Source organism: Ceratotherium simum, chromosome 20 (genome assembly GCF_057802395.1).
Source record: "Ceratotherium simum simum isolate JZ-2026a chromosome 20, ASM5780239v1, whole genome shotgun sequence".
In the NCBI taxonomy this organism is placed as follows: Eukaryota; Metazoa; Chordata; class Mammalia; order Perissodactyla; family Rhinocerotidae; genus Ceratotherium; species Ceratotherium simum.
In genome coordinates this window covers 52,517,725-52,541,711 of record NC_141919.1, presented here as the reverse complement: position 1 = coordinate 52,541,711, position 23,987 = coordinate 52,517,725, and the positions used below count along the sequence as shown (strand labels likewise).

Genomic DNA, 23,987 nt, shown 5'->3' with positions numbered 1-23,987 from the left:
TTACTATTCATTTGACAAATGTTTGTGGACCAGATAATCGCATCTGAACCATTCATTCATACATTTGACATGGTTATGGACCATCTGTTATAGAATCATCGTGTGTGGATTGTTCATTCATTCTTTCATCTGACAAATGCTCAGGGACCATCTATTGTAGGATAGGCACCAGGTAAGGGTGAGCGAAGAGAGACACAGTCTTCCGGCTTCAGCTATGACATGTGACAGGCTTAGAAGTTGTCACTTTCCTTCTTATAAGAATAAAAAAGAAAAAGCTGGGCTAGTTGAGAATCAGTGACTTTTCTTAGACCATCAGAGAACTGAGGTCTCAGGGCAGATTGCCGCCAGGAAGCACATCCAGAGACACCAAAACCTGCTTACCCGAGCAGAAGCTGCTAGAGCCATAAACTGAGAGGAACTCTTAAATGGTCATTGTGGTGAATTTCTGGAGGCTGAATGTTTGAAAGAGAAACTCCAACAGGTCGGTCTCAGGAGGGTCTCCACTTTCTTGGGCTTTTCCTCTAGAAAGCTTGTTTTAAGGGTACCCAGGATATGTTCTATCGGGGTTGTAAGACATGCAGACACAGAAATGACTGGTATGGGGGAAGAAGTTCCTATACTCACAGCACCCTAGAAACAGGAGGCAGGCCACACTGGGCCACACGGGGTGGCACCAGGGTCAGTCAGGAGGCAGAGGTAGAGGGGTGATGTGGACAAGAGCCTTTACTGTCATTTCTGCAGGAAGAAATAAGCGAGGTAGGGTGAGCAGGCTTAGGATTGGCAACTTTGAATGATTTCAGTGGGCTCTGCAGCATAGGCACTGTCCTTGGTTGTCTAGTACCTGACCCCAGGGGCAGGGGGAGAGTGGCCTGGAGTGTGAGAGCCGATAGAGGAGGTGGTTGGGGGATTGGTTGGTTTGGATGCGAAAGACACACTGGTAGGAGAGTCCTTTACTCTCTGCAGAAATTGACTAGCCCTGGGAGGGACAGCCTCTCCAAGATCAGCAAGGCCCAGATGTCAAAACAGCAGAAATACAGAAAATTAAAAGGCATGATTCATACAAACCTCAGCAGGTTCTCCTGGTAAAACTCTGAGAAAGCCCCTTGTGACTGGCAGGGTGAGAGGAAGAGTAATAATTATGCAACACACCCACAGCCTTCTCCATAACAACAGGCTCCTCTCCGGGGTGGAGAGCCATATCCCCCCATATCCCAGGGGAATCCTCATGCTCCAGTACCCTCCTGACGTCCTGTGTCACCTAAAGGACAAAAAACCCATAGACTCATAATCAACAGGAGTTGGGTTTCAAGTAAACTGATTGGATCATAGCAGGCAGGGAGGACTTTATGGGGCTGGAGAAAAACTGGAGAAATAATTCTGAAGGTCACAGCTCTGTAGCCCAGGCTTACAAAAAGATTGAGAATTAATCAAAATATTATTGAGTGCTCCCCTTCCCACATACCTTACCACCACACCAACAGGGGTGTAGCCTACTAACGGGATTACAGCTGAAAGAGCTACAAGACAAACATGCTCTCTGAGAAGGAGTGTTTGGGGAAGATCAAAGTTGGTAGAGGAGACAAATGAAGGACACAGGAATGTGAAGTCTGGCATCTGTAGCTACAGAGGACATGAACCCCTAGACAGATTAAGGTAAATCCTCACACTAGAGGGCTGCTTACCTCAGTGCCTATTACCTGATACAACCTGTCCAGCTTTCAACAAAAAATTACAGGATCAGGGGGCCAGCCCTGTGGCCTAGCAGTTAAGTTCAGCACACTCCGCTTCGGCAGCCCACGTTCAATTTCCAGGCGTGGACCTACACCATTCATCGGCCACCATGCTGTGGCAGCGACCTACATACAAAATAGAGGAAGATTGGCACAGGTGTTAGCTCAGGGTGATTCTTCCTCAGCTAAAAAAAAAAAAAAGTTACAGGATTCAGCCAGAAGGGAAGAAAAATTACAGTCATGCAACACAGATCCAAGAAGCTCACAAAAAGAAAACCAAAGACAGAGGGAAAATCTTGAAAATAAAACAGATGATAAAATAAAAAACCCTTATATACAGAGGAACAAAGATAGGAATTATGGCAGACTTCTCACCACACACAACACAAACCAGAATTGCAATAGTGAAATATTTAAAGTGTTGAAGGAAGAAGAAAAAAACCACCACCTAGAATCTTATATCCAACTAAATTATCCTTCCAAAGTGAAAGAGAAATAAAGACTTTTTTGACAGATGAAAACAGAAAATTCACCACTAGCTGACTGGCCCTACAAAAGCACTAAATGAAATTCTTCAGGCAGAAAGAAAATGATATAGGTCCAAAACTTGGGTCTATCTGAAGAAAGGAAGAGCGTCAGAGAAGGATAAAGTGAAGGTAAAATTTTTCTTATTCTTAATTCATCGAAAAGGTAAGCTATTTGTTTTAAACAATAGAAGGAACAGTATATTGGATGATTATAGCATATTAACATGTGAAATGAATGGCAGCATTGTCTTAAAGGATGGGAGGGAGGAATTGGGAATACTCTGTCAGGAAGTACCTGTATTATATATGAAGCAGCATAGTGTTATTTGACAATGGAATTTAGATTTTAAAACGTATATTGTAAACTCCAAGGCAACCACTAAAACTTTTTAAAAGATATGCTGGGAGGATATAAAATGGAATCATATAAAATGCTTGATTAAAATCAGAGAAAGCCAAAAAAGAGGAGAAAAAAGAAGCAAAGAACAAATGAAATGAATAAAAACCAGTTTCAAACATGGTAGATGTTAATCCAACTAAATCAATAATCACTTTAAATGTAAATGGTCCAAGTACATCAATTAAAACAGAGTTTGTCGGAATGGATCAAAAAGCAAGACCCAACCATATGTTGTCTACAAGATACCCTCTTTAAATATAAAGACACACATAGATTAAAAGTAAAGAGATGGAGAAAGATGCTAACATTAGTTAGAAGAAAGATGGAGTAGCTATATTAATTTTACATGAAGCAGACTTAAGAAAATGGAAGATTACCAGGATGAAGCAGAGTGTTACATAACAATAAAGGGATCAACTACCCAAGGAGATATAACAATCTTAAACATATATGCACACAACAAAAAAGCATCAAAATACACAAGGCAAACTGATAGAAATGAAAGGAGAAATAGATAAATTCATTATTAAAATTGGAGATGTCCATCACCCTCTGTCAGTAATTGTTAGAGTAAGTAGATAGAAAATGAGTAAGGATATAAATGACTTGAGCAGCACTGTCGATCATCTTGATCTACTTAACACTTATAAGATAGTCAATCCAACAATAGAAAAACACACATTCTTCTCAAGCTCACGTGGAACATTCACCAAGACAGAGTACATTCTTGGAAAACATATGTTAACAAACTTAAAAGAGTAAAAATCATACAAATTGTGTTCTCAGAACACAATGGAATTAAATTAATAGAAATTAATAACAGAAAGAGAGCTATAAAATCCCCAAATATTTGGAAATTAAACAAACTTCTAAGTATTCTCTGGATCAAAAAAGTCTGCAATTTTTAAATATTCTGAACTGAATAAAAATGAAAATACAACTTACCAATTTTGAGGATGCAGCAAAAGCTCTGCTTAGAAGGATATTTACAGCATTAAGTGCATATATTAGATACAAGGAAGATATAAAATCAATAGCCTGTGCTTCCACCTTAGAAAACTGCAGAAAGAAAAGCAAATTAAGCCTAAAGCAAGATGAAGAAAACAAATAATTAAAATTAGAGCAGAAATCATTAAAATTGAAAACAGGAAAACAACAGAGAAAATCAACAAAACCCAAAGCTTGTGCTTTGAAAAGATCAATAAAATCAACAAACCTTTAGCCAAGGTAAACAGGATAAAAAGAGAGAAGACACAAATTACCAATATTATAAGTAAAAGAGAGGTCATCACTACTGATCCCATAGACATCAAAATGACAATAATGGAACCCTATGGACAACTCTATACTCACAAATGTGATAACTTAGGTGAAATAGACTAATTCTTGAAAGACACAGAAAGTCACAGAAGGAAAAATAGTCTGAATAGCCCTATGTCTTTTCAATTTAGTTTGATAATTAATAACCTGCCCCCTAAAAAAGAGCACCATGCCCAGATGGTTTCATTGGTGAATTATACCATACATTTGAGGAAGAAAATATACCAATTGTCAACAATTTCCTCTTCCAGATAATAGAAGCAGAGGGATGGGGACATCAGTACGAACTCATGTTTACATTAATATAGATACACATGGATATGTGTAGAAATACCTTAGATATGTGTACATACACAAGTTAAGTATACACATATATATTTCCTTGCTCTGTCATTTGAGAAGGTCTAGAAACAATGACACCCTAGTAGCAATGAGCACACCTAGTGCCCAGATCTTGGTTTCTAATACCACTCTCCAATAAAAGGAAGAGAGAAATGATGGATTCTAGGACTGGAGGAAGAAATATACAGGATAAGCCTGGAGTATCTTGTAGTGCCGGAAGTGAGGAAGTGCAAAAAAATCAAAAACAAAAAAACAGAATGATGGAGGAATGTCAAAGGGATACAGAAGCCAGCTGAAAGTGCTCCCAATGGCCAAGCTGGAACAGTTTGAGTGACAAAATCAAGTAGTATTGGATTATAACCCAATGTATAAAATAAATGTCCTCAAATCCTACTTACATAAATAAATGGGGAAACTAGACAAATCCACTCTGCAGAAGAATTCCAAACAACTGATGTAGCTACCCCACCCTGAAGGAGGTGGAGCAGACCTCCCTCTCCTGAAGTGTGGGCAATGGGGTTTCTTCCTTCCAAAGAGGATGGGATGGAAAGCGGATGGGGTGGGGGACCAACTTTATATTGGAGACATCTGACCTCAGAAACACTACCTCGGGCAGGTGTCAAAATTCACATTAACAGCAATAAGTTGTGTCATAAGATGTGAGAAGAATGGCACTTTACCCCTGTGCGCTTCCTCCCCAAAAACACATAACCCCAGTCTAGTAACTGTGAGAAAAACATCAGACAAAACCCAGTTGAGGAACATTCTAAAAAATACCTGACCAGTACTCTTCAAAGCTGTCAAGGTCGTCAAAAACAAGGAAAGTCTGAGAACCCGTCAGAGCCAACAAGTGCCCAGGAGCATAACAACTAAACATAATGTGGTGTCTTGCGGTGGGGCGGGGGGGGTCCTGGAAGAGGAAGAAAAAAAAAGACATTAGGTAAAAACTAAGGAAATCCAAAGAAAGTAATAAAGTATGGGCTTTAGTTGATAACGATGGGTCACTATGGGTTCACTAATGGTGAGAAACATACCATAGTCATGTAAGGTGTTAAGAAGAGGGGAAACTGGGTGTGGGGTATATGAAAACTCTGTACTACTTTTGCAATTTTTCTGTAAATCTAAATACATTCTAAAATTAAAAGTTTATTTAAAAAGTAAAAGAGAGAGAGAATTACAATCGCTGCCCTCATGGGGGAAACAGGCATTCATGAGTTAATCACACACATCTACATAAAGGTGAATTAAAATTAAGTCAGAACTGTGGTCAGTACTACAAGAGAAATGCACAGGGTCCCATGAGGGGATTGGATGGTCTGGGAGCATCCGAGAAGGCTGAACAGAGAGTGAGATCTGAGGGTAGGCTGAGGCTGATGCTGGGGACAGGGTGGCAGATAAGCAGGGGGACGGTGGGGGATCTTAAGCAGAGAAGTGGCGTGATCGGGTTTTGTTTGAAGAGAGGACAAGGTTGGGAGGCTGGAAGGTAAGAGGGGTGGATTGGTCATGCGTTATTTCCAGGAATGAGGAGAAGGGAACTAAGAGCACTCACGATTTTTGTCTTCAGCAGTTACATGGATGACTTTCTTGGGCTGAGGTTCTCAAAGGTGAGCTTGTGAAAACACAGATCGCTGGGCCCCCCCCGAGCTTCTGATTCTGCCAGTCAAGGTGGGGCCCTGAGCATTTCCATTTCTTACGATTTCCCGGTGATGCTGATGTTGCTGGTCCTGGGGCCACACGTTGAGAGGCACTGCTGTATACAAGGTGACAAGAAAGGAGCTCCAGATTTGGTGGAAAGCCCTGAGCTTGCATGTGGATGTGCTGGTGGAGGTACCTTTTCACGTGCACCTGAGGGTCTCTAGAAGCTATAGCTAAGAGCAGAGGCTGGCTTCCAGCATTGGCTCTACCACCTACTGCTCGCGTGTTCTTCGGGAGGTAACTGATCTTCCTGAGCCTGATGTCTAGCTCTGTGAATTGGGGGTAACAGCAGCCGCTACCTGTAGGGATGGTGTGCAGGTCAGCTGACGCCCTGTGAGCAAGTGCTAACGGAATAGCTGCTACTTGTTTCCATCCTTGTCCTCTTGGTCATCATCATTCTCAGGGACATCCTGGCCGCACTAACGATGTGTACCTAACCTCTTTGTAACTCAAGTTTCTTGTCTGTAAAATGGTAATGCTTTTTGCATAGAGCTATCGTTTTTGCAGGTTTGGAGTGCAGGTCGGCTACTGTTACTTTTCTGAACACATCCTTGCAAGTCTCCTAGCCTCACCCCAGTAAACTCATCACCCAGGCTGCTTCCAGCTTCGGGTACTGGAAAGGGTGTCTCTCCACCTTGAATCTCCAGTGATGTTTCGGAGTGAAGCCTGGCTGGACTTCTCCCAGCTCTTTTTCCAAGTGTGGAAGACGACAGCCTGGAATGATAAATTCAAAAGCCTGCTTACTTCACAGAGTACCTAAATGTTTAGTAGATGCTTGAAAAGCATCTCTGATCTCAACTTAAGGCGCCTCACCAGAGGCCCTCTCTAAGTTGTGTCTCCTGCTGGGACCACAAGTAGCTATTTGCCAGGAGATCTGGGATCACGGTCAGGGAGAGCTGGCGCATCTGCTCTGACCCTGCACGTCAGCCTTCCTGCCATCAAGACCACGACTGCTCAAGCTTGCCAGTCCCTGGTCCTGAATTAGCATCTTGAGGTCTCTGATAAGGCCTTTTCTAGGATTTCTCTCCTAGGCAGTCCAGTCTTCTGGTGGAATTTGATACTTATAACATCCTAGGGTTTATTATCTTTTTAATATAAAACAACCAAGAAAATTTTGGTATACCCTACCTAGCAATTCATGACCGAATTCATGTAGTAAGGTCTCTTGGGAGAGTGCATTTGCTGCCTGGCACTCGTAGACACAAGTCTGTTTTGGTGGGACCCATGTCTTTGGGGTTTTGCTTCATTTGAATGGGCAATTAGAAGAGACCTGTTCCGCGGGGACCTGCACTTCTGCTTTCTGGCTGGTTTTGCATGCTTACGCTGGAGGAAAAGCCCGCTTTCCTAATTACAGACATCGCACAGCAGAGGAAGTGCTCCAGCCCGTAGGGGATTGTCTTCTGCTTTCTCTCCATTTCCACTCTTCTCTTTTCCAAATACTTCTCTCCGTTTTTGTGGGCTTTGTTCCTTCCCACACTCTTTGCTGTCCTGGGCTTCTGATTCCAGGCCAGTATTTGAATCTAGGAAAGGAAGGTAGATGAAATGTATAGGAATCAAGTAAATTCAGAAACCATGACCTCAGATCGCTCTACCCGCTGTGAGTGAGTTCATGTCTGCTTGTGTGTCTTTTTGCCTCTGCAGCCAGCACTCTCCCGCCGAACACACTCTGATAAGAGCTGGGGAGTCAGCCGTTTGCCATCCCACTTTTTTCCTGCAATTACCGTGTGGCCAAATCATCTTTGCCCCTTCAGCCACCTACTTTATGCATTGGGTATATTTGTGTCACAGGTTTATGAAATCTAAGAACACTATCATAAGCTTCTGTAATATTTTGCGATCATGAGTCCCTCACAATTATTCTTTAACTGACTTGAAAAAAATGATGGTGATTTTTTATACATATTCAGTAAAACTTGCTGTAAATTTCTTTCTTTATTTTATTTTATTTTATTTTTTTTGGTGAGGAAGATTCACCCTGAGCTAACATCCGTTGCCAATCTTCCTCTTTTTTTTCCTTGAGGAAGATTAGCCCTGAGCTAACATCTGTGCCCATCTTTCTCCACTTGGTATGTGGGACACCTCCACAGCATGGCTTGTTGAGTGGAGTAGGTCTGCACCTGGGATCCAAGTCTGAAACCCTGGGCCGCCGAAGCCGAGCACTGGGAACCTTGACCACCCGGCCACGGGGCCAGCCCCTCTGTAGATTTCTCAACCCCTGTTCAGCACGTCCTTTTTGTTTAAATCAGGTGCTTCGGTTCCTCCAGCAGCTGCGGGGTCCCTGTAAAGGCCGTGTGGCTGAGGTGGAGGGATGGGAGCGTAAAGCAGTGCCTGGAAGCTGAAAACTCTAGCAAAGCACCCACAGACCAGGAGAAGAAGCAGAGTCTCTGTGAGGTGACCCAGGCCCTCCCTGGAACCTCAGTTTTCTGCAGAGGAAAGGGTCTTGGAGAGTCATCTGGAGCAGGACCCAGGAGTTCGGTGACCTTGCTGCCTGTCTAGCTTCCCTGTGTGGTCTGCCCTGGAAGAGAAGGCCACTGAGAGTTATCAGCCACTTTCAGTGTGAGTTCTCCTGTGTTGCTTTGTCCAGAGGAGAGTGAGTGATGAGGTGGCTTTTGGGACACAGTGGATGGGTGAGATTTGCTGGGGACACGTCCTGGGACCCACTCAGGGTTGACTCAGGCCTCAGCCCACTGGGTGCAACCCCACCCTTCCTCCTCTGCTCGAGAGAGCAAGAGGGACCTTACCCAGTGACACCTCGAGTGGGATCCTGCCTTCACTGGTTCCTCACGCCTAGCTCTCTTTTTAATTACCACTCCCTTGTGCGTCCCTCCTGCTCATCGTGAGCATGTCTTTGTGAGGGACAGAGGGCCCTGGGGGAGAAGTAGGACAGGGGTAGCTGTCTCCCCGATGGACCTGCTTTTGGCTCACCTCCTGACTCCTCTCCTCCCTAGAACCTGGAAGAGGATGTGGCCAACTTGCTTTACTCCCTGCCAGTCTCACTTGCAGAGTGAAATATTGGATTAGGGCAGAGGTCCTCAAATGTTGGGGTGCTGGACAATTGCCGGGGAAGCTGTTTAAAATCTAGACTTCTCGTCTCTGCACTGTACCTGCCAGGCCTGAGCTGGGCCGGGAGCCCCATTTCCAGGGCTGAGTCTGGGGCGGGGCCCTGCGGTCCACACTCAGGAAGCACCGGGCTTGGTGAGCGAGAGCCCCCGCCAAGACGCTGAACTGCAGGTGGCTCTGGCCAGTCACGCTGAGAGGCAAGGAGAGATGTAGACAGTAGAGACTATCAGTGACTCCATCTCACTCTGGTGAGACTATCAGGAGGTTCCAACAGTGCCGTGGAAGAGATCGGGGCACATGGAGCAGAGCCCTCCTCCCATGAGCCACTGCTGCCTGCACGCTGTTGGGGAGGCAGGGAGTTCACTTTCTGTCGTCCCACGTGGCTCCCAACAAAGTGACTTCTCTTGGTAGACACTCAACGCACGTACTGAATGAATAAACAATTTGTATTTTAAAGTTAAATTCACTTACTGGCCTGGTTGCTTATTTGTAACCAAATATGTTGAGAGTTGCCATTGATGTTGACATCAAGGCATAGTGTCTGTGATTTGTGTTAATTATGTTGAAGGAGAAGTATTAGATGGGCAGAGAAAAGAGATTCTTGAATATCTCTTGTGGAGCCTGAAAGTATCCCGATGTTGGCTGAGATACGTTAGTCTACTGGTGGCTTTTCAAGACTCAAGTTCTGAAGGCACAGTGAGAGAACTCAGTTTTGAAAGTTTGAATGATGTTTCCAAGTATTCGAACTTCCCCTCTATTTCTAAATATTAGTAAAATCGTGTTCTTCAGCCTCAGATTTACTTTTTGCTTCTGAAATGCGTGTCTCTGTATTCTAAGGAACTCCCTGTGCTTTCCCACAAATGGGGCCGGGGGTTCTATTTCTCCATGTTTCGGCCACAGGTCTGGGTTCACGAGTTATCTTTGGCTCAGGGAGATCCTGCTGCAGAAGGCGGCGCCCACGGCCCTTTGCAGACTCATCGAGGGTGTGCTGGTGCTGTTAGGGATGGTCCCACTACATCCCCCTAGGCCTGGTCATTTCTCTAACCACCCAGCCAATCCCTGACCAGTCCAGGAAGATCCATTCTCCCTCTAAGCTGGGCTCTTTCCTCTTTCTTATGAAAATTAACCGAACCCACAGATGACCTTTTTCATTTTACTCAAGTTCTGACACTTAATTTTCTCAGCTTCAAGCTGCGAAGGAAATACCCAGCAAATCTTAACAGGGCTGCTTTGCATTGAGGTGGCCGTGTGGCTGTGCGGCTTAGAGCGTGATAAGCCGAGATACCTTTTTGCATCTTCCTGATTTTGTTCCTCTACATGGTAGGGCTAGGGCAGAAGTTGTCCCCACATGTCGTTTCCCCAGAGTGCTATTTACTTCTGCCGCCACCACCTCAGTCCGTACCATATGAGGAGGCTCTGTGGCCCAGTGATGCGAGATCGGCCACCTTAACGTGCTGTGCACTGTTGGAACTGTTCACCACAGAAAGCTGGAGGGGCTGCACCCTGTGCCGGGGGGCAGCACCTGCAGGAGCCATGGTTCGATGGGTCTGAAGAAAAGCAGAAGCCTTGACTCACAAGTCTGGGCCGCCGATAACCAGGACAGATAGGGTTTAAAAAAAGAGCTACAAGGGCGTAAGCTACCTCTTGTGGTTCCTTGCCAAGTTTAACAACACTGAAATGCACACAGATTTAGGGAACAAGGGTAATACATTTAAGAATAGTCTTATACTAAACAAGATTGTGTCTCTTTCTCCATGTAGTTGGTGGGGAGCGGAGGAAAAGCACGTACAGTCGATCCTCATTGTTCACAGATTCCGTATTTATGAATTTACCTTCTCGATAAAATGTATTTGCAACCCCCCTAAATCAATGCCCACTGCTGTTGTGTGGTCATTTGTGGACATGGGCAAAGTGGTGAAAAATACAAGTCGCCCAGCACGTCCATTCCCGGCTGAGGTCAAACGGGCGATGCTCTGCCTTCTTGTTTCAGCTCATGCTGCAGATAAGGGTCCTCCCCGTGGTCTATGCAGTGCCACAGTTTTCACATTTTGTGTTTTTTGTTGTTTAAAATGGCCCCCAAGCGTAGTGCTGCAATGCTGTCTAGTGTTCCTAAGGCCAGGAGGGCCTTCGGATGGGCCTCACGGAGAAAACACGTGTGTTAGATGAGCTCTGTTCAGGCCTGAGTTACAGCGCTGTTGGCCGTGAACTCAGTGTTAAGCAGTCAACAATATATACGAAGTAAGTTTCTTTAAACAGAAACAGACATAAAAAAAGGTTATACATTGATCAGTTGACAAAAATGTCATGGCCAGAGGCTTGCCGGAAGATAACTGTCTTTCCCCAGGCACCACGGTTCAGTATTCGAAAAGTCGGTGTTCACGGTGACTGTGTGGAACATAACTACTGGGAATAACGAGAATCGGCTATCCTTTTTTCATGCATAAGATGACGAGGACAGAGCCAATGGTAATAATATTGATGAGTGGAGGGAGGAGAAAGAAATGACACCGTGAAGGTTGATGAGTTGTGATGGTGCAATGTGAGTGACAGTAAATTAATCTGAACTTGGGGATGTGCATCTGATCCTGGTTCCCAGGCTCAGATGTTGTGGCCCTTGCAGGGTTTGGGGGCCAGTGCCTCTGTGCATCTCCCACAGGTAGAAGGGGAGATGAAGGAAGACAGTGGGTGCCAGTGTCTAGGAGCACCCTGGGCATATATAGCCCAGCTCCTCCTTCCTGCCCTTCGAGGTTTACCTCCTAGTCTCTCTTCATACCAGAAAGTTTGATTCTGACTCTGCCAGAGCAAGGCCTCTGGTTACCTCCCTCCCTCCCACCCCAGATGTTGGGGCCTTGTTTGTCAACTAATCATTCAAATATTTATTCATCACGATTGCTTCTCTCACTGGACCCTATTTCGCAAGCTGCATTTGTTATCTGTTGCTACGTAACAGATTAACCTAAACTTAGTGGCTTTAAACAACAATGATCATGTATTATCTCTCATAATGTCTGTGGATCTGGAATTTGAGGTGGCTCTGCTTGGCTCAGGGTCTCCCACGAGGCTGCAATCGGATGTGCTCCATTGTCGGAAGGCTTGATGAGGGCGGGGGGTACCCTCTTCCACGGTGGCTCCCTCCTGTGGCTGGCAAGTTCACGCTGGCTGTTGGCTGGAGGCCTCATTTCCCCAAAAAGCTGCTTGAGCATCCTCACGACATGGCATCTGGCTCCCTCCAGGATAAGCGATCCAGAAACTAGAGCGAAGCTGTAAGGGCTTTTTGGGCTAGCCTCAGGCATCCCACACTGTTCCCGTGCAACTGGCCTCTGTCAGTGTGGGAGGGGTCACACAGGGCATGGGTACCAGGAGGGGAGGACCAGTGGGGCCATCTTAGAGGCTGCCTGCCACATGAGCATTCTAACTCTCCACCAAACTTTGCAGGGTCAGACCTGTTCTTAGAGTAGCCTGTGGTCTAGGCAGCAGGGAACAAAATGGTAGATATGCTTATCCTAATGCAGCATCTGTTTTAATGGCTTTGGGGACACAGACAAGGGAAAAATAGAAGGTTATGAAGCTGAGGTGGGCCAGGAGTGGGGTGGGCAGGTGCCAAGTGAGCATGCAGAGCTCAGCCCCCTTCATCATGTTGACTTCACTTTGGTTGTTCTTCTGCAGGTGACCAAATTTCTTTCTACCAGAGTCATGGGGTCCAGACAGCTTTTTCAGCTGCTAGTCTGGTGGGAGCATCTGTACCTAATCTTCCACTCAGCCTGCCCTGAGAAACATGACTTTTTTTAAATTAGCCAAATGCTATCTTAAACATTGTGTTTATGATGGCAAGCATGGGCTATTCCTCTTAATCTATGAAATTGCCTTCTGATAAGATAGAACTACTCTCCATTATGGCTGTGACTTACAGCAACTTCAGTACTACCGTCCCCCCTTTCACAGGTGTAGAACTGTGGTGCTCACATGCGGGTCGCACGAGCTGGGATGAGACGCCAGCCCTTCCAACTCTCCGTCTCTGCACCCCTAGCTCTGCTGCCTCCAGGGCCAGTGCACACTTACCTCCGTGGAGCTCCGTGCCCTTCCACCCTCCCTGTCCTTTGCTCAGAGCAATGATGGTAATGAATTAGATAAGGGATATTCATACATCTAATTGATTGGTGAAGATGCTAGAGCAAGGGCAGGAACACAGCAGATTTGTGGGCAGGCCAAAACGGCTAACACAGTGGTTTCCATTCAGGGCACATCTGGGGACCGTTGGCAATGTCTGGAGATGGTTTGGGGTTGTCACAATCGAGGGATAGGGGATGCTACTGGCATTAGTGTGGAGGCCAGGGATGCTGCTAACCAGCCTATAGTGGACGAGACACCCCCACAGCAGAGAGGGATCCAGCCCAGGTGGTCGAGAGTGCTGAGCTTGAGAGGCCCTGAGCTGACACAGTGATGGGTGATGGGTGGAAACGGGTAAAACCAACACAAGTAGTGTGAGGTGGTAATGCAGCCGGCTTAGTATGTAAATTAGGGGTGGGGGACGTGTTTTGACTGGGGGTGGAAAGGGAAGCTTTTCATTAGCCAGAAGCCTAGCATGGATGCTGGAGAGCTGAGGCCACCCACGAGCACACACCCAGGAGGGGCCCGTGCACGTGTGTGTCTAGATCTCACCAGTGGTGGCCTTGAAGCTGGCTATACTTTAAGAGGGTCCTGGGCAAAAGGGAATTGTGTGGGGCAAAGTGTCCAGGATAGAGAACGCCCTGGAAATAAAGTTAAGTGAGGGAGGATGCGTGAACTTGGAGCAGAGCTGTGAGCGAGCACTTCAAGATAGTTTTGCAGGAGCAGAACTGGAAGCATCCGCGTGCTATGGGCAGGGGGTCAGCTGAGAAGGTGCTTTTCTACGGGACGCGTCCATCCCACACTGGAACGGGTCCCCTTAGGCAGCAATGAGCTCCGTGCGGATGCTGTGCGCCATCGGGGGCTGGGGAATCTAGAAGGAGGCTGGCCGAGTATTCTCCCGGGTTCTTTGACTCCAGCACCATGCTCTCCACCTGGGCAAAACAGCCGCTGCTCACTCCGAGTTATATTATGAAAACAACGTGCGTTCACTATAGAAACTCCAACAAGGACAGACCAGCATGTTTCCCTTTAACAGGGATTCTGTGAGCGCCTGGGAAGCCCCAAAGCATCAGGGATGCAGGTCAACACTTCCAGACCTTAAAGCTTACATCTTAGGGCGAGAGCGGCAGGCTTGTGTTGAACATGGTGAAGGAAATAAGCCCTTCTGTGAGAGGAAGATAAAGGAGGGCACTAAGCCACCTTAGACGCGGCCATCAGCATACACCCCTCTTAGGAGGCAACATGAACTGAGACCACAGGCCTGAGAAGGAGGAAACCAACGGGGGAAAGAGCAGCAGCTGGGACAGGAAAGGTCCCCACACATCAGGACAGGAAGAAGAGCAGTGTGGCTGGGCTCGGAGAGCGATGGCGTCAGCGGGCAAGATGAGGCCAGGGGGCTCCAGCCAAACCAAGCAGACCTGGAAGGCTGAGGAAGAGGGTTTGGGATGTGACGGGGACAGGGAGATGGCTTGCCAACGTCCCTCTGCCTGCTGTGTAGGCAGTGGACCACGAGGAGGGTCAGGTGGGCAGGAGAACTGGATAAGATGCCCATCTGAGAGGTGGCAGGGCTTCCACCAGGGTAGCATCAGGGGAGACGGTGAGAAGCCATGGATTTGGGATATACTTAGAGGAAAATTGATGGGAGATCTCTCGAGACCAGCTGGCCCAACCTTCTTCCAGATTCCCCAGCCCCAGGTGGAGCTGGGACCCTGCACAGAACTCACTGCTTCCTAAGGGAACCAGTTCCGGTGTGAGATGGACACGTCTGATAGAAAACACGTTCTCTTCTGACTCAGTGGATTGGACATGTGGGATGAGTGAGAGGGAGGAATCCCGAGAGTCTCTAGGATCTCGTCCCTTAGAGTCGGTGTCATTTCCTCAGTTGGGGGCGCTGAGGGAGGAATGTGCATGCACAATCAAAAGCCCCATTTTGGGCCCCTGAAGAGTGAGTTGCCTGTTAGACATTTAGGTGGAAACGTCAGGGAAGCAGCGTTCAGGTCAGGAGCTCAGTGGAGGGAGGTGAACGTGGGATCCATTGTTGGTCGTGGGGGCCATGTGGAGGGAGAAGGTGCAGCTGAACACCCAGTGCTGGGTTAGAAAGTAAGTGAAGGAAGGAGCCAGGGAGGGGAGAGGGGTCAACAAGGAACAGAGATTGACCCACCAACATGGGGATGCTGGGCTACGTCCAGTGCTGCCAGGAGGTCAAGCAAGACGGCCAGAGGGGTGACCTGGGGTAATGACCTCCAGCCCTTCCACTCTACCCCCGTCCTTTCAGGCTGTCTGTCCTTTCTCACTCTCCATGTGTATATTTTTACCTATGTGCGTACATGTAACCTTTGTAAACAAAACTGGATTGCTCTGTGCACAGTATTCTGAAGTCTGCTTTCACTTAATCATACCTATTAATCCACAGATATTTTTGACCCTATGCTGTGCACCAGGAACTGTTGTGGGCTCCGAGATAGGGCAGCGAACAAAGGCACCCCTTTTCGCCTCCCAGAGCTGGCACTCCATTGGGGGGACCGAGACAAGAATCAAGTTCAGCAGTAAGTTATGGTGTGTTAGAGAGTCGTCACCTGTGGAGACATGCTATGCAGAAAATTAACGAGGGAACAGGGATCTGCTGCCCAGGCATCACACAACGTTGCTTAGCGTCATAAGTCACTTTCCTATTACGAAGTGCATGTTTAACCTGTGTCATGCAGAGCCCCCAAAGAGCAGGTGATGCTGCAGTGTTCTGAGGAGCTCACCCGGCAGCCACCTGAAGCCTCACCTCACTGAAGAGCTACCTGTGCAGATGTGTGAGGCTGAGGGACTGGTGGAGCTTGGGAGGAGCTTGGGGGCCTGGTCGGTGGAGACCAAAGGCCGCTTTTGGTTCTCAGTTTTGAGCTTTGGAATAAAATGGTTTCACACATGGAGAAAAATGACTGGCAATGTTGAAATGGACAAAAAAATAGGTAGCGAGTTCTAGGCACAGGAGGAGAAAATTGATCCCAGTGGGTGTTAGAGTCTGAGCTGCAGACTTTCCCTGGGGCCCGAGGGAAAGGCAGGTGTAAGCAGAGCCTAAGCACGTGCGGGGGTGGCCGAGTCGATGGGCGGGCGTGGAGGAAAGTGCACAGCGGGGGAGCCGCTGTCTGCACCTGTCTCAGCAGCGCTAGGAGCTTCAGGACAGCGGCTGTGGCCCAGACTAAGGCCAAGTGCAAGGGCAGAACTCGAGATTGCCACAGTGAGTGAGAGCTAACCTCTGAGAAACAGGGCTGGGAACAGCAGTGTGGTGACGAGGGTCCTGTGGACGGTGGTTGGAGTGGAGGTGACTGTCCTGTCACCATGGCCTGTGTGGTGGAGAGGAGGTTGGAGGCCAGGAGAAGGCCCTGGGTGGGCGCCACTGGGAGCCAGTCCTGAGAAGGCACAAACAGGGCATCACAGATGTTGTTCGTCCCCAAGTCAAATAGCTCAAGAATGTGCCCTTAACTGTCCTTGCAATAAACCATCTCTGCTGTCAAAACCACCACCACCACCAACAGCCAAATGCATCTTCCTCAGGCCTGCGCCCTGTGTCACGTCAGCACAGGAAATCACACCCTCAGAAAAGGGTCTCGGCCATGGCGCTGCTGACACCGAGCAGCCAGGCCTTGTCCCTCCCATGGAAGCCAAACGTGCCACCTGCTTGCGGACGAGTCTAAATGTATGGTCAGAGCCGTACAGGAGCATCCGGGCCTGTGCCTGGGGAATGGGCCCCATACGCTGCCTCCTCACGGCCGGTCTGGTCTCAGGTCCCCTTCAATGTGGGACTCACAGCAGAGGCCCAGCCCCGATGTAAATATGGCTGGCAAACTGGTGAGTTTTAAATATGATAGTTGTGTTGTTAAGATTTATATAACTTAAAAAATATTTGTTAACATTGAAAATATTGTCCTTGAACACTTAGACGGTTTTAGTTGAGGCCAAAGGTGGGCGGCAGCTATGTAAGGGGCCCTGAGCAGTGGGGCCAGCTGACAGTGAGGTGCATCTGAGGCAGGCCTGTAGGACGGAGCACCCCCCAAGCAGAGAGAGTGTGAGCAAGGAGACAGGAGAGGGACAGCTGGGGCCCCCTGGGTGAGGTCCAGCAAGCCTGCCATGAGTAAAGCTGACAGGCAGAGAGGGACAGGACCATACTGCAGGGAACTGTGGGGCTACAGGGTAGGGCGGGCAGAGGAGGAATAGGAGGGGATGCAACCAGCAGGCCAGCGGTGCTCACAGCCCTGCAGCTGGGAATGATGTGCTAGAGTGGACAGTGGTGATGGACATGGACAGAGAGGAGCTCACAGCAAAGCCGTCTGGAAAACAAGCCTGAGGGAAAGCGAGGACTCTGGAAGGACTCCCGGGTTCCGGGCCGGGGCGGCGCCTAGGCCTGGACAGCAGGCAGGCAGCGCGTGGAGATCTCGGCCTCAAGCGCTAGCTGGAGCCCAGCATCAGCATCACTGAGATTGTCGGCACCGCAGGCCACAGGCCCCTGTGTTTAACAGCATCTGGGTGATGTGCACGCGCACGAGAAGTGGTGGGCTGCAGGGGGGACAAGCCGGGGAGGCAGCTGGGCCTCACAGAGCATGGCGATGGTTGAGGCCCTAGAAGGCCCCTTGCAGGAACAGAGCAGAGTGTGAGAAGGAGCCTTAGGGCCCTCCCTGTATGGGGGTGGGGGTGGGGGCCAAAGCTGTGACACGAGCATCGCAGAAGGATTAGCCTGAGAGCAAAAAGCACGAGAGAAATATCCCTCCCCAAAGACACATCGACCCACAGTCTTCCCAGAGAGGTCTTTTTGTTAACAGCGTTCTTAGACTTAAGAGCAAATGTGGAGACTGTACTTAAAAGAAAAAAACAACTTGCTGAGAGATGAATTTATGGAAACTTGGACAAAGATAAATTAATCATCGATAGTCAAATGTTAAGAAGAGCAAACAAAAAACGGTTTGTACCATAAAATTATAATAGAACTCATGTGTCGTCTGGAGCTCACTCAGAAGAACTTATTTGGCAACATTGTGGAGAGATAATTCTATTGTCTCTATCAGGGAGGTATCCGTATGTTTTACAGCCACTTGTAGGATAATTTATATTGAGAAGAGGCTGTTTCACACAGTCGTGTATGTGTGCGCGTGTATGTGGTGTGTGTGTGTGTCTCTGTGTGTGTCTGTGTCTCTGTGTATGTATGTGGTGTGTGTCTGTGTGTTTGTGTCTTTGTGTGTCTATATGTCTCTGTGTCTATGTTTCTGTGTGGGTCTGTGTGTGTGTGTCTCTGTGTGTCTGTGGGTGTATCTGTGTGTCTGTGTCTGTGTGTGTATGTCTGTGTGTGTCTGTGTCTGTGTGTGTGTGTCTGAGTCTCTGTGTTTCTGCGTCTCTGTGTGTGTTTGTTATGTGTCTGTGTGTGTGTGTGTCTCTGTATGTCTCTGTGTGTGTGGTGTGTGTCTGTGTTTCTGTGTCTCTGTGTGTATCTGTGTGTCTCTGTGTTTCTGTATATGTCTGTGTTTTAGTGTGTGTGTATCTGTGTGTGTGTGTAACATGATGGCGTGTGTTTTCTCCGTAGATGCACAGATGGAGTCATCTAGGTAATTTTCCGTTGATGACAAGCCCCTTTTGGTGGAAATGTACACCTCTTAGGATGCTTTTGGACTGGCAGTATACATCCTTCTCATCTACAGCCGTGACTAAGGGAAAACATTCTGCTCGTTAAAAGTGCACCCGCTGCCTTCACTCTTCCCTTCTGAGTGTGTGTGTTTAGTGTCAGAAGTGTCTTTCTTGTGACAGGGGTCCTCACCGAATGTGGAACCTGCACTATTTCTTTAGCAGCAGCTGCGTGGATGGCGCAGGGCGGGTGCCAGGAAGTGGCCTGGAGGAAGCAGGGAGGGGACTGTGTGCTGACCAGGGGCCCTGGGAGGATGTCACTCTTCATGCCTCAGCGCAGTGGCTTGTCGGTCCTGTCTCCTGGCCAAAGGTGGAGAGGCCATGGGGCCATTGTCCGGGTTCCATGGTGTGTTCGCGTGGCTAGCCCGTTGGCTCTCTGGCTCTAACTACAGGTATGAATACACACGGCTGACCCCTGACGTTCGGCAGAAGAGTGTTCAGTGACGTCTTCACTGCATGTAACTGATCACAGCCCGTGTTCTTCACAACTGTGTCCACCTGGAGAGAGCGCGGGGTGTAAGCTTGTCTGGGTCCCGCCCTGGGTGCCCGCCGACCGTCTGGGCCAGCTCCTGAATCATGGGATTCTCTGTTTAGTGTGTCTCTTGGAATTCTCTGTCCCCACCAAAAAAAAATTGGTTAATTTTGTCCCGTTGGTTGGATGCTGTCTTCTGGGTTCAGTATCGGGAGCGTGTGTTTGGAAATCTAATGATTGTGTGACTGGAGAGGACAACAGGACATTAGTTAGGGCTCCACACCCAGGTCCTGAGACGGAAGAGCATCCCCCTGACAGGAGGACTTGTCTCCACTTCTGGTGGGTCGGTGGTTGAACACCTGTTCTTGCTGCTCAGGTCCTGACCGATGTCCATCTTTGTCTTGCCCAGGTGGACACTGTACGCCCTGGCCCGTGACGGGGAGACTCAGGCATGGCTGGAGGCACGGCCGATGGCGCCAACCACCTGCCCTTCTTCTTTGGCAACATCACCCGGGAGGAGGCAGAAGACTACCTGGTCCAGGGGGGCATGAGCGATGGGCTCTACCTGCTGCGCCAGAGCCGCAACTACCTGGGCGGCTTCGCCCTGTCAGTGGCGCACGGGAGGAAGGCGCACCACTACACCATCGAGCGGGAGCTGAACGGGACCTACGCCATCGCGGGCGGCAGGACGCACGGCAGCCCCGCCGAGCTCTGCCAGTACCACTCCCAGGAGTCGGATGGCCTCGTCTGCCTCCTCACGAAGCCCTTCAACCGGCCACCCGGGGTGCAGCCCAAGACCGGACCCTTCGAGGACCTGAAGGAGAACCTCATCAGGGAATACGTGAAACAGACGTGGAACCTGCAGGTGGGCAACGGCTGGTCCCCCTGCGGTGCACGGTCTCGTGCGCTCTCGGGCCCTGGAATTCCACAGGCACCCGGTTCCATGCAGAGCCGTGCAGGGTGCCTTAGATAAGCAGCCATCTCCCCAGTCACTCACTTGGGCAAAAAAATGCCTCCCTCCAAGACAGGCTTTCCTCCTCTGTGGTCACACTTGAGAGGGTGGGCCTCTTCATGCCAGCGATGTGGGTTTCTCCACCGCAGGAAACCACTGTCCCCAGCTCATGCCGGGCCCTTTCAGAGAGGCATCCAGGCGTCTACTGTTTTATATTTACCTAAGGGGTCAAACTATACATGCTAATTGGCACTGGATTTCATAGCTTCATAACATCTCTTGCAGAACTTCCCGTGTCAGCACACACATAGCTGCACCAGCCCGTTATTGGCTGCCTGATACACCCCCCCATGCACCATAGTTTATTTTACTAGTACCCATTGAGGGACACTTTCATTGTTTACAAATAATGCTGCTAGTAACATCCCTCTCTACCACCCTTCTAAGCTTTTATGCAGTATCTGCTGGATGACCCTCAGCAGGTAGGTTTGCCACAGCGAAGGATGTGTGTGTTTAATTTGGACCTATCAACAAGTTGTCATGCAGGAAGGTCCCAAATGTTGTGACGACTTACCTTCCTGCCACACTCTCCACAGCACTTGATGTCATGGGCCACCAGCGTGGGGGACAGTCTCCTGTTCGGATTTATGTGTTCAACCATTTCTCTTGCCTTTCCTGGATGTTTGCCCCGTGCGTTTTTCTGTGTTATTTGATATTTACAGATATAAGACAATACAAGCTTTTTGAGGATTACATACAGCGACTTCATTAACTCCTTTAATATGTTCTACACTAAATTCAACCTTGCAGACAGATATTAGTACTATGTGTTCAGTATTTTTCATTAGAGTTTATTGGCTATGTCTTAGACTATCCTTTTACTCTTTTTAAAGTCAGATAAATCAGATTTATTGAGGCGGAATTGACATACCATACAATTCATCCTTCTTAGTGTACAGTGCTATGATTTTTGACAAGCACGTAGCATCCTGTGGCCCCCACACCAATCAAGACATGCAGCTGATCCATCACTCATAAAGCACCCACATGCCTGCCCCCCCGCCCCTGGCAACCCCTCATCTGTCTTCTGTCCCTATAGTTTTGCCTCTTCAGGATGTCATGTATAAATGGACTCACACAGCATGTAGCCTTTTGGGACTGGCTTCTTTACTCAGAGTGATGTGTTTGTGACTCAGCCGTGTCTCTGCGGTGTCCCCAGTCCACTCTTTGTTATAACCGAGTAGTATTCCACACCCGTTCACTTTTGACCCCTGCTGGCTTCATTTTGGATGCCTCTCTGGTGTGTGACCTGTCCCTGCTTCTGTTTTTCATGCCATCTGTGAAGAAGACAGAATTCCCGTACTCACCTTCCCTTCCATCTTCCCTCCTCCCTTCCACCTCCTACTGTGGTTGGTTATAGTTTTATTTTTACTTCTTCTCATTCATTTTATAACTTCAAATAACCAGACACTGGGGCTTCATTTACTACTATAGGAAACACCTCTTCCCACTGGGCCCGAGGAGGACGTGAACTCACCCAGCTGTCCACCCCTGTCGCCATTTTGTTTTCGATGTTGTCATTTCTGCGTTGTCAGGGTTCCCCTCCTCCGCCTTCTGTGTTCACGTCTCCTGCAGCTACAGGCAGCAGCGCATGTGAGGCCTCAGAGCGAGGCCTTGGAGGGGCAGATGGGAAACGCATGTCTCCTTGATTGCACACGTCTTAAGTCTTCTTAATTGTTATTAAATGATCAGATTCTAATACAGAACAATCAGTTCTAGCAGACAACTGCTCTGAAGAGCAGGAGGCTGGCTCTTTAGACCTCACGGATTATGCTGGATGGTTTCTGAAGTCCTGTCCAACTTTAAGGCCCATCTCTCCATTCTAAAATCAATTTTGTTATTTATACACTTGAAGGTACTTAAATAATATATAAGCTCTTATTGGCTTTATTCATTGAATGAAAGAATGAGTGAACGAACCAACCAACTAACCAACACATAAGTAAATTTGGTTGTATTTTGCCATGTCAGGACTTAGGACAGATTGGAAATAACTTTTGCGTCATTCCTTCATTCTTACGTAGTGTTGCTCTGCTCTCCTCGTGGCAGGGTCAAGCCCTGGAGCAGGCCATTATCAGCCAGAAACCTCAGCTGGAGAAGCTGATCGCCACCACGGCCCACGAAAAAATGCCCTGGTTCCACGGAAAAATCTCTCGGGATGAATCAGAGCAAGTCGTCCTGATAGGATCCAAGACAAACGGGAAATTTCTGTAAGTATTGTGTCTTTCCCTTCACCTCCTACCACCAGGCCTGCTGGACCATTTGGGGCGACAGAGCCTCCCCATTCCTGGACTCCCCAGGACCCTGGGGAGGGGTCACATGCTATCACCTGACAATTCGCGTGTTGGCCTGCTGTAAAGACGTTTCGAATTGAATCAATCACTTGTAATTCAGTGTTTGTTTTGCCCAGTCTGACCCCAAAGTGAACACTCTCCTTGGGCACTGAGGGACGTAATTTAAAGGAAATGTTATTCAGCCACATATTCTGCTTTCAATGGCAAATAGAGGAAGTGTAACAGTATCTGTGACTAACCATCTGAACTGAAAACACCGCAGCGTGCTCGCTCACAGTTCCCAGGAGGTCTCAGACTTTACTTCTGTTTTTATTTGGAACTAAGTGCCCTTGGGTGGATGTTAAGGAAAATTTGCTGAGAGCAGCCCATCTGAGAGGTCAGTGCAGGCTTTTGACCACGAGCAGGTTTGGGCCTTATCGTCTCAGAAATGAGATGTGCGTCCTGGGTGCTGATCACTCTTACCCTTAGTGGTCACTGTGCCCCAGGACTAGAGGTCCCAGGATGCAGGCCGCCTCGGGTGGGGTCAGTGGTCAGGAGAAGGTAAGGAGCCATCATGGGCAGGGGTCAGCCTTATTTCCCCGAGGTGCTGTGGCCAAGGGGACACAGCGGTGCTCAGCGGGGGCACACTCACCCGTTGTCACTGCTCACTGACCCTCCAGAGACGCCAACTGGTGCCTCAGAGGACAATGCTGCATTCTCACCTTGGACGCCTACAGACAGCAGTGCAGCCCTACGATCGGGCCCACAGTCATCCTCGGCTGACTTTGTAAGCTATTCCTAGAAATAGAAGTGTTTTCTCTGAGTATCCATCTATTGAAAGAATTTTCCTCAGACTACCATAACACCTATTATTTAAGAAATGATCTTAAGCACAATACTCTTTTTTAAGAAGTGGTCCTGAAAACAAGTACAGAGCAGCAGGGTTGGCACAGCGGTGACTGGAGCGATGGTGTAGTGGACGCAGTAGTGGCCACGGGCAGAAATCCCGTGGGGGCAGACGGTTTTTCCTCGGTGTGGCACCTGTCAGCTCATTTTCCCCTGAGGTTTGAAGTTTTACCATCTTCCGAGGAATGATTTCTGACACAAATGTCATGGGACGGCCCACGCAGCACCTTGTTGTGTTAAGTCAGCCCAGATTGCATAATCCCGACGGCGAGGCCTCCCGCCTTCCCCTGCATCAGATGCCTGCTCTCTGGCTTGCTGGGGCACAGCCGCCCGCTCCCCACTTAGACAGACAAGGGGTGCTGCAGGGAGTGCCCGCCCTGGGTGGCTGAGGGCCCCGCCAGCTATGGGTTCCTTCCCCACTAGATCTTCTCAGACCTCATTCAGGTTTCCCCAAAGAATGTGCCCCCTGCCTACTTCCAGTCATT

General features: G+C 48.5%; 1 protein-coding gene across 3 annotated transcripts in view; it reads left to right on the top strand.

The window, feature by feature from the left end:
- SYK (spleen associated tyrosine kinase) overlaps positions 1 to 23,987 on the top strand; it is a 91,240-nt gene that overhangs the window by 15,134 nt on the left and 52,119 nt on the right. For all 3 annotated transcript variants that reach the window (XM_087444773.1, XM_087444772.1, XM_004428315.3), the window contains exons 2-3: positions 19,721 to 20,176; positions 22,373 to 22,533. In XM_087444773.1, coding sequence (XP_087300899.1) covers positions 19,763 to 20,176; positions 22,373 to 22,533 — 575 coding nt within the window. In that variant the 5' untranslated portion in view covers positions 19,721 to 19,762. The remainder of the gene's footprint in view (positions 1 to 19,720; positions 20,177 to 22,372; positions 22,534 to 23,987) is intronic.